Below are 11,083 nucleotides of genomic sequence, written 5' to 3'. Positions count from 1 at the left end.
CTGTAGTTTTAGGATTCTCTCTTTGATTTTTCAATAAAATTTGTGATGATAAACAAAAAGAGATTTGGGTTTTCCTATGCTCTGTAAATAATCTTTCACACTTCCAAAGGTGATACTTATGTTGCTAGAGATAACTAAGTGGCACAACGCAATACGTTTCTGCTTCTAAAAGAGCGTTAGTCTTTGTGCAAATTTGCAAAGCTTCCAACTTCCACTTGTGGGACAAGTTAAACAAAATTTACTTTCCAGTGTCCACGATTCCAATGCCCACCAGAAGTCAAATTGTCAGAAATAGAAGAAACACCGAAATGGGAAGCAGAAACATATGAAGAAACGATTGCAACATGATCATAATTGATCAACTAGTCTCAAAATCCTGATCTAAACACAGCAATTCATGAAGTCAAAACCACCTACAGCAAAATCAGCAAAACATATGCAGCTGGGCTCAAGTTATTGGGAGGCAGAAGAAGGAAAATGCCTGATCAGCTGAAAAATGAATTCTTACACGACTGGTAGTGCATAGGTTCAAAATTAGCTTCAGCTGTCCTAAGCAGTACACCAGGACTAATTCCTATTCAACTGTAGCAATATGCTTTGTTTCAAGAATGACACCATGGAAAAGTGCCATCTGGAATGTGCATAATGGTAGTACACGTCAGGACATCTTGTTCTTGCAGCAAGGCCTTGAACCCAAATTGAGTCTGGTGAGTTCATCGACAAGTGTCACGCTGAACATTCTTGGCATCAAGCATCTTAGTGGAGATCAGGACCACCGTCTCTTTAGCAGTCTAGAAATTGTAAGATCAGCTCCACCAAACCCGTCCATTACAGCATTCGCAGAAGGGAACTCAGCTCTGGCTGTAAAACTATTGATCCGCACAGGAGGTAAAAAAAAAAAGTTACAGTAATAATGTTTATTTATTTGCTAGAAAAGAGAATTATATAACCCAATAAAATGTCTTTGCTGAAAGAAGAAAAAGGAAGAAAAGAAAGAAGAAAAGAGGGGGGGGGGGGGGGGAGGAAGACAGTTAAGTAGGTGTAATATGTTAAAAAAGCACAACAAAAACGCCATGTGAGCTGGTCATGCCAAGAAAAACAATGAAAAGAGAAAACTGACTCAGTAAATTCTAGTGCAGGACACCATGATTGGTTTCTTTTTTTTTTTTTGGGGGTTGGGGGGAGGGGGGGGGGAAGGGGAGGCAGGCAGATAAGTAGGTGTCACATGTTAAAAAAGCATGTGAGCTGGTCACGGCAAGAAAAACAATGAAAAGAGAAAACTGACTCAGTAAAATGGTTCAAAGTCTTGGCCGAGACCGAGACGACTCGGCTGGGTCATCACTGGAACGGACCCCTCCGATACGATACCATGACGAGATGACTCCCAAATACTTGACTCGCCGAGAACTCGGCCGAAAAGTCTCCGATACAGATAGTCTTAACTGAGTTGGCCTGAGTCATCCCGAGTCAACTCGCAAATTTACATTTTACAAATTTTCTTTTGTTTTTTTTTAAATTATTTTTGTTTAGCATTTTTTGAATATTATTCACAATTTTTAGAATATTAAATGCTTCCAAATTTGAGTGTCGCTAAGACCATGACCGATATGCCGGGACTGATGTGGAACGGTCCGGGCCGCGACCACGACTTTGAACCATGCTTGGTAATTCTAGTGCATGAGACCATGATGTTGTGTGAATCGTACCTTCCTGAGATGAGAAAGCCTGATATCTATCAATAGAATTTCATGCCTCTACAGTTTGGACACACTAACTAACAGTAATTTTATTTATTTGTTTTTTCAGTGGGAATAGCTGGAGAAGATTTGGGTGGGGGCCAGCCATCATTTATCTGTTTCACGAAATGTACAGAGCAGCGGTGTAGTCAAAGGTAATCGTTATGACAAGAAACTATAGTGATTATGATCACTTGAGAGCTCCTCAGATCATTTGAGAACCATTTGAATGTCTACATGCACATGTGCACCATTTGGGAAACATAAAATCAATTTCATTTATTTATATAAAAAATCACTAGTTGAATCTTCTAATTTCTTTGACATCATCCTTTAAGCTGGTAATTGTGGCTTCTCCAGTTGTGCATGTATTACTCAAGCACAACCTTTCTCCAGTTCCTTGCACAAACTAAAGTACAAAGCTAAGGACTATTTCGGAATCAAAATTGCTTTGCACTATGGTCTCAAGTGAATAAGTACCAACAAACAGCTGATAAGGCATCACAAAGTCATGCAAGTCTGCGTATCTGTCTCATGGGCAAGTCCAGTAATGAAACAAAATGTTACCAATTTATTCGTCAGATAGCTAGATAATAGTCAAAGATTAAGAATCACCACTTTAATTGTAGTAAAAAACCATGAACAAGACAGCTAACCATAAAACCACACACAGCAAACAGACGCGCACCACAAACATAATCAATGGAAGGTGAGAAAGAACACAAGTAGTTCTGTATAAGGTGAGTGAAGATAAACAACTTAAACATTATGGTCCTTTCTTGCATCTGATAACTACTTTGTGGTAAAGCGCTTTACCTGCTCCGAAGAACAATGCAAGGCATACTTATGCGCTCTGCACCAGCAGCTCCAAATTGGCCTCCTGCAATAAGCACACAATTGTAGAGAGGAACCTCTGCATATTCAGCACCTGCCCGTAGTGTGGCCACAACATGTTGCAAGCTACAAAAGAGTAGATTTTGTCTTAATTTTAGTTCAGAGGCGAATTAAACTGATTATTTAGCTAAATAATTCCTATTTTGGGACTAATTTTGCTTTTGCTCAGGAAAAACTATTGCTGATACAGGTACATGTTTGACCACTAACAAGAACCTTTATATCAAAATTAGCAACTGAAAATCAACAAAATTTTCAAGTCTTGATCATTTACTGTACTAACCTTTCACTGGAGCTAGTATCAATATCAACACTCAACTTTAACATAGAAGCAACCTCTTTTGCAATTCTTTGTTTCTCAGCAGAAGCTGGAAAAGCAATGTACAACACATCATTTCCTAGCTCTAACTAAGATAAACATATACATACATACATACATACATACATACATACATACATATATATATATCCTATTTCGAACAAAGATATAGGTGTTTGTGGGTGTTTATGCACACTGGAAATGCAAACAAATCCTAATTGTTAATTACCTGCTTTAGCCACTTCCCTGGCTAACTGTTCATCAAGGCTAGAAGATACACCTTTGCCGAATACAAGTTGCCCATACAAACTCTTCTCTACATCTGTATTTCCTATGATTTTTACCGTTGACATTCGATCATTTCCAAGTTTCTCAATAATGGATCTGAAAATCACTCAAACAAGATGAGCTCAGCTAGTGTGGTGGTACCCATAATGTAAGCAACACTTTTCCTTGAAAAAGAAAAAACATGTGACCAATAATGTACGCTGGAATCACTATAATTCACATTAAAACAACAAAAGGGGGTGACAGGCGGAGATTTAAAAGAACTAGATTGCAGCAAAACTTTAACAAAGGCAAATTACACAAATCGTCTGCTGATAAATCCTGAAGGTCAGATTGTTAAGCAACTTTGTAGCCATAGGAGTAATTTTCAGGACAACTCATTCTTCACATGCATAAGGAGCTATATCAGCAGACAGGTGGAATGAAGCAACAGCAATATTCTTCAAGCCGTTAAGATGTGTCAGAAAGTGCCCAAAAAAAAGATGTGTCAGAAAGCACCTAGACCATAAATGTTTGACAAACATCAGTGAACAAATGGAACTGGGCCAAGATTGTCTTTGGAATTGAAAAGTTAAAATTTTAGGATGTCCACAACATTTTCACAGACAATTGGTAGCACCAAGCTCCATATACACTTATTATATGCAATACATAAAAAATTAGGTGCAAGAGCACAATTAGCTCAATAATTGAGTATAATCATATCACAGAAGATTCTCATTTCATCAAGTTTAAAGAAGTATTTTATAGGTTGATTTAGTAAACCAACACCTCAGAGTTGGCATCTATGCTTGTATCCTATTGGCATAATATATTCTATCACATATCTTGAGTTACAAATGTCCTCTCAAATTTTTGCCTTAACATCTGTAAGATATCATGGCACTGCCATAATACTAAAATTCCATATCTTTTCAAGGTCTCTGCAATAAGCATAACGAAAAATTAGCCACAAACCTTGTTACTTTTTCTCCCATTTTACTGTAAGCTGTCAATATGACAACAGGTACCCCTTCTTTACATGCATCATCAATAAAACTGCAAAAACCATGCCAGACAATTTTATTGGAAAATGCATAGCAAAGAAATTGATTGTTGAAAAATTAAAGTTCATGCTATGACAACAAATAAATTTACTGGTTTTGCAAAAAACCACTGAAGGCAACTAAGGGAACTGAGCCCATTTCTATAAACCAAATTCGAAGCATTCAATTGTGGTCGGAGATTTATATATCAACAAAGGAATAAAGATAAAACAACAGAAGATTACAATCGAAGTTACTTTTTGCAAGATAACTGATCTATATAATGAAATAAATATAAGTACTGCCCAGCTAAAACATCATTCAAGTTCTACATTTATCCTGAATGTCCAAGACCATTTGCAACAGTCAGGATTCACTTTTACGAGAAACAATGTAAGACAAACAAAAGAAAGAGAAGAAAACAGCTCAATGATTCTTAGCAGATTCATTTGTTTGCCTCTTTTGTATTTTTTTTTCTTTTTCATGAAATAACATGCTAGGGCTACAAAAAGAGGACAACTACATTTTGTTGAAACTTAAATTTTACCCTTAATTTAGTCAGAAGACTAAAAGTTCGAAGGTCAATAAATGTTATACAACTGGATTTGCTAATGTTCATTTATGATTTAAGGAAAAAAAGCTAACAAACTATGGCCTAGAAAGGTACATCAAATAACAAGATGGCATTCCCAATTCTGGTTTTAGGGGAAAAGATGAACAATGGTAAGACTTCCAATTAGCAAAGAATGTCCCAGATTTTCCAGACCCACATTAAGGACAATGTCCCAGATTTTCAAAAGCATTAAATGTGAGATAACAGGATTTTATTCCCGGAAGAGTCCTTGAAAAATAGCACTAAAAAGCGATGCTGGAGCAACCAGTATGCAAATGCAAAAACAATTTTAATCTTATCATAAGTTCAACTTATATTGATAAGCCAACAAATCTATATCCTCTTGAGGAAGTCTTCTATCACAAGCTACATAGGGTGAAAGGCATACATCAATTGAGCAGGCCAAGGTGCATCATCCTTGCAATTTGTTCACGATATTCACCTCCTATTGTCAATCTGTTAAAGCAAAAGAATTATGACATGAAATGAATGTAATCACTAGTTTTCTCTCCATTTGACATCATCAATTCTTGAACACCTTAGACTTTACGTCCAAATGACTGACCAAAAAACTCAATCAGGGGAATGAACTAATGTAATCATGGAAAGACTGTCACTAAATGATTCTCTCTCCTTTTTTTTTTTTTTTTCCAATTGCAGGGTTGGGAAACATCACAGACACACATGGGGAATACATCCGTAGTATGCTTGATTTAAGGTAATAAAACATAGAAAGTGGGCAAAACGGGACTTGATTCATATTCAGTTAACAGAATCCAGAGAATAATTCAATATCTAGTAGAAAGGTAAAAGGATCAACAATGTTCTAAAAAATCACCTAATATTTTAAGAAAGGTATGCATACTTCAGTGTCATGACCAGTCTTGAACTCTTCATAAAGACATCAGTCTAATGGAAATACATATCACATGTTTGATTTAAAAACCAGGGCTAAGGTAAGTCACTCACTCCTCCACCCCAGGTCTGAGTGGGAAAGACTTTGACATCACAAGCTCATCCAGTGCATTTTTCTGCAAAGAGTAAATTGAATACTTAGCAATTTACATCTGAAAATATTACACATTTAACTATCCCAAGATAAGATAGGGTGAAGAAATAAGTAGAACAGTATTCAAAAAAGAAAAAAAAAATCTAAGCAACAAGTTTAAGATATGTCTAGAATTCTATACATGACAGAACAATGTTGCAGCATATCTAACTGATTATGCAACAAAAGGAAAGGAAATAAGATGTGAACTTTGACTAAGGATGCATGGAAAACAAACATATCATCATTAGTACCAACATGCAATTTCAAGGTGCATCAAATTGCAAATTAAAGTCCAAGGCCTAAATTATCCAAAAAAAGGAGAACCTTACCCCTTGTACCCACCTCATCTAAGAGAAAGGGAAAAGGAAGAAAGTAAAAAAAGAGAAAAGGAGGTGAAGAAAGTGCTGGTAACTTGGGTCCCATAAGACATTCATTTACAACTAGCCAAGGATTCTGGGGATTATGTATGCCTGGCTAACATGATAAAGGTGGGAATTTAAGATTCGAAAAAAAAACCTTACTTTTCAGATTTTCGTAAAACCCAGGATTTTCTTTTTCTCTTTATCTTTTTTTTTTGTGGGGGGGTGTTGGTGGTGAGGGTTCCATGAGAGTTTAAGCAATCAATATTGTAGACAGGACCTTTCTGGGTGTAAGAAAGGGTAAACCAATCGTCCGTAATCACTGAAAGAGATGCTTATGTTCATTTACAGTTTGTTGAGCCAACAGTGACATAGTGATTACACAAAGTTTATCAACATCCTGTTACACTTGAAAAAATAAATAAATAACAACAACAACAGTCTCATCTACGCCTTCAGATAAAGCAGGAAATCATTCAGTATGCTTTCATCAGTACCTTCTCCCGGAGAACACTTTTCACAAATGCTGCATTCTCATTGGTGGGAACTGAAGTAGGCCAACCAATCTGTATAAGAGATCAGTTAGGGAAAACTGTAAATTGAAATTAAGAATTGCAAAAGGACCTCGACACTAGAAACTTTACAGCTTGCATGATGTCCAGAAAAAATTAGTTTCATTCAACTTTCACAAAGTCAAATCATGAGGCTCACCCTGTTAAAATATATGACCAACATCTTTTCCTCATCACCACGACTCCTCCTGAGATAAAATAATGTTATATTCTACTCATCAGAAATTCATAACAGAGACAAAATTTACAAACATATGATCACTATTGAGGAGGTAAAACATCAGCAGAGCTTAAAGCATTGATAAAAGAGGAACCTACTAACGCAAATATGTTCTTAAAGACTTTTAATCAATGTAGAACACATTCACACGGATGGATGCAGAAGATGAAATTACAGTAGTCTTTCCTTGACTTCTTTTATAATCTTAGAAGATGTAAGAGACAAATGAAGAAGAAATCTAAGAAGAGATCGGTCAAGCATTAAACTTCTACATCACTTTGATCAGTTGAACAAAGTTCAAAATCAAAGATCCAACAGACATTTGAACCTGGTCATTGAGCATGAACAACAAATGCTGAACTATCTTCTCATCAGGATCTACTACAGGGAACTCATGTATCGTCTTTTTACAAAATTCTAAAGGTTCAATCACCATTTACGCTAGTGGTACTGTAAGTTAAATATACTACACAGTATTTCTTTAGGCTCTTAATATCCATTCATCTTTACCATCCCCAGAATACTTACATTAGGATGATCTAGAGGTTTCCCTTAAATAACTAACCATCTAATTATTCTCATAACTTTATCTCATCCCTACAGCCAACAACCACTGCTAGAAAGAAACTCTTTGAAAATAAGTACTGCACTAGATGATTCAGATGAACCATCAAAGTCCCAATTTTCTTGAATTCAAAGCCTGACTTTTGGCTGGTCCCCATAGGCTATATGTATTGATAGCACCATTAATTACTACACTGTCCAAAAGAAGCAAAATGAAAAAACAAAAAAATGCTTAGGCAGTGTCCACAAGAAGCAGTTTCTACAAAATTGAATTTTATCTTCAACTTTTTGCCATCATGACTAATATGGACACATGACGCATAGTTGTTAATTGTCGAGCCAAGTTTGATTCATCTCCCACCTGATGAGGTCTGAATAAATTGGTTCAGTCCAATTGGCACAGTCCAGTCCAAGCTTTCGAAATGCTGACAAAATCAATCAAAGAATATCTAACTTGCAATCAGAAGTATTGACCATATAGAAAACAATAAACATAAAATACAACTTTCTCAGCACCATTCATTTGTTATCAAATTTCAAACCTAAGTTGAAGGCTTTCCGATTGCCGAAGCGGTAGACATCCATCAATACCCTGGACAAACATAAATTGTCAGAGAAATAACTCCATTCAGTGCTACGAGTTTGAATGCTACCTCAAGCACAAAAAGTCAACCTGTATCAAACACCTATATCGTGTGAAATAATAAGAGAAAAAACAGTTTACATGGTCTCATATCTTGCGTTCTCATCCCTTCACAAACTGTGAACAAAATTAGTCCTGGAAATCTTTTAATACTTGCATCTTCTTCCATAGCATAGTTCGCAGAAAGTGATTAAGCAATTACAATTGTAACCACAAAATGACGTACAGCAACGGCATTGTCAATGCATTCTTTGATTTATCTGGTGGATAGGGATAGAAGGAAAGAGTTCCACCAAGAAAAAACTAGAACATGGGTGTCCACAGGGTGACTGGATATTCCTATCAAATGGATACAAGTTTTAGCTTTAAAGCTACAAGAAATATGCCCTGAGCCAGTCTTATACTTTCCTGATCACTGATCAGAATACTAATGGCCCTCCAGAACAATTTTGATTCTGTAAGATATCCCACATAACTCTGTTAAGTTTCGAAACAATATACAAGCAATTCTGTGATAAAGAAAATGGTGGCTCAGGTAATGCTCCTATTCTTTGCTAGCTATTCAAATTTTGCCTGCGCCTAGTAGTCCAATTTGTCTATGACATGGGCACATGCTTTTTCCTTTACCGTCCACATGAGGAAACATAAAACTCACACATTAAAGTTTTATGTCAATTTAGTGAAAAAGTTAGCTAATTTAGGCCTCATTTCCCGATGATGTCAATTTAATAGAATCTTTATCCAACAACTTTTATTAGATTTTTTTTTTCTTAAAGGCAACTACTTTTATTAGATTATGAACAAAGCTGCACGAAATGAAACCATGCAAAAGCCAAGCTGGAGAAAACAGAAGTTGACATTGACAGAAATCTTGAACTAAATAACAACACAACCCCGAAAGCAAAACAACCACAGAATCACAATCAATTGGGGAAAAAACTCAACAGAATCACAAGCATGATAAATTTCATATCTACAATCAATTTCAGTTAATCCAGTCAATCTGACACACATTTCATTTAAAAACAATAAAAATTTTGACCAATTTATTCATGTTTTGTAATAATCAAGAACTTAAAATGAAAAAAGTAAGATACCCTTCAACTTCAAGAAGAACAGCAAGTTTCTGAGGTGGGTTCTGATCAACACTGCTAGTAGATGAGCTTGAGGCATTATTACACATAAATTGCAACCTTTTGGCGTGAAACAGCCTTGAATTTGAGGAAGTATGAGAAAATAGAGGAAGATTGTGGAGATGGGTCTCGGGAAATCTATGGTTATAGTATAATCTAGGACTAGCAGTACTAGTACTTCTGCTGTTGCAGCAGTGGCTGAAGCCGAGGATGGGCTGCAGAATCGAACATGAAGAGGATTCCATAGAAGGAGGACTTGGAGCAAATTCAGCAAATGGTGGATTTTCTTGTGAAAATGATGGTAACAGGAGTTTCTTGATATTCCACAGAACAAACAAGTATGTAAATCCCCTAATTTTTACATTTTCCTCAATTGGCTTTTATTTTTTTCCCCTTGTTATTTATTTAAATTTTTGAATGTTGTAATTCTCTAGTAATTTACTTGGAATTATGGAAAAAGCTATTTCTGATAAGTTAGTAAATTGTGGAGTTGCAGTATAAGATTATTATTGTTTTGGTTAAAATAATCAATTTAGAATTTTTGTACTGCATTTCTCATACACGCGATAATCAAGATAAATTGATTTATTCACTCTTCAATTGGAAGGATACTTCAACGAATGATACCTTCTTTAATTATTTTTTTTAACTGCCTCATTCGAAAAAATTGTAATGATATTTATCTATGTAAACTATCAAATTGTAATTTTGTGAATTGTAAAGACAGTCTAAAATTGCCGATTTGAATTGTTATTTTTTGGAGTTTTTGTAAAATAATATACTGTAACGATTGAAAAAGAAGATGGAAAAATATGTTCAAAATATATAAATTTTTCGGTAGAAAATAGCAATCCATATATGTTACTTTTGTTGAATTTAAATTTTAAATCTATATTTTACATATATGACATTCATCTAATCACGATAGTGTATACATTGACCATACATATAAGATTTATTCAATATTTGTTAATCACTAGTGGTACATTAAAACCTATTCTATATTCAGTATTGGAAAAAATCGTTCAAAATGTCCCTCATATTTTACAAAATTACTTTTTTCGTCCTTCACTTTTAAAAATGTACTTGTAGACACCAAAAATTTTGCTATTTTTCTTCATTTTATTCTTTTTTTTAGCTCATTTTAGTTAAATTTTATTTATTTTGTTTCATTTTCTTGAGAAAATCATTTTTACTTTTTTTTAGAAATTTAGAAGGAAAAGAAAGGAAAAGAAAAAAAAAAGAAGAAAGTTTTTTGATTAAATTTGTAAAATAAAAAAAAAACTGTAGTTGCACGCGTGCTATTTACCCCCGACCTTCGTACGAAGAGGAAGAACCGACCCAGTACAAGATGTAGCTGGCAACGTTTGGCGCAATTTTAGTTCGTTTTTGCTTCTGTTTTCTTGACCTTCCACATTTAAACAAGGACCAGACATCTAATTTTGTGTTTTGACAACTGAAAGATTGATCAAGTGACTCAAAAATGCTACAAAAAATGCAGCTCCAATCTCCTCCCTTCGTTCTAGGTTTTGAGGGGATTTTGTAGCTATAAAAGGTACAAAACGCAGCCCTAGGAAGGGATGGAACAAGGGGAGAGCGGCGGAGGAAAGAAAAAACAGCAAAAGAGAGAGAAACCACAGAGAAAAAAAAATAAAAAGAAGTGCAG

The 11,083-nt window shown here is 35.3% G+C and overlaps 1 protein-coding gene across 1 annotated transcript; it reads right to left on the bottom strand.

Annotated features, from left to right (window-relative positions):
* Nucleotides 1–326: 326 nt before the first annotated feature.
* LOC113710733 (CBBY-like protein) lies at nucleotides 327–9,776 on the bottom strand. Its single transcript, XM_027233848.2, has 11 exons — nucleotides 9,382–9,776; nucleotides 8,184–8,233; nucleotides 8,003–8,066; nucleotides 6,997–7,045; nucleotides 6,783–6,851; nucleotides 5,845–5,906; nucleotides 4,195–4,275; nucleotides 3,179–3,333; nucleotides 2,914–2,998; nucleotides 2,553–2,696; nucleotides 327–869 (listed from the first exon to the last, which is right to left on the bottom strand). Exons 1-11 carry the CDS (start codon nucleotides 9,660–9,662, stop codon nucleotides 767–769), a joined length of 1,143 nt encoding a protein of 380 aa, XP_027089649.1. The 5' UTR covers nucleotides 9,663–9,776; the 3' UTR covers nucleotides 327–766.
* Nucleotides 9,777–11,083: the final 1,307 nt, after the last annotated feature.

The sequence above is a fragment of the Coffea arabica genome, chromosome 9e, assembly GCF_036785885.1.
Source record: "Coffea arabica cultivar ET-39 chromosome 9e, Coffea Arabica ET-39 HiFi, whole genome shotgun sequence".
In the NCBI taxonomy this organism is placed as follows: Eukaryota; Viridiplantae; Streptophyta; class Magnoliopsida; order Gentianales; family Rubiaceae; genus Coffea; species Coffea arabica.
The sequence above is the reverse complement of the archived record's forward strand: the minus strand, read 5'-3'. Positions and strand labels throughout refer to the sequence as shown.

Excerpts from the sequence above, each read along its gene's own strand:
- LOC113710733 (XM_027233848.2), bottom strand. The coding sequence starts at position 9,662 with ATGGAATCCTCTTCATGTTCGATTCTGCAGCCCATCCTCGGCTTCAGC. Across the intron at positions 8,234-9,381 it reads GTTCTTCTTGAAGTTGAAGG|GGTATTGATGGATGTCTACC; the intron begins GTATCTTACTTT and ends ATGTTTGTCCAG. Across the intron at positions 5,907-6,782 it reads AAAGTGTTCTCCGGGAGAAG|AAAAATGCACTGGATGAGCT; the intron begins GTACTGATGAAA and ends TACTCTTTGCAG.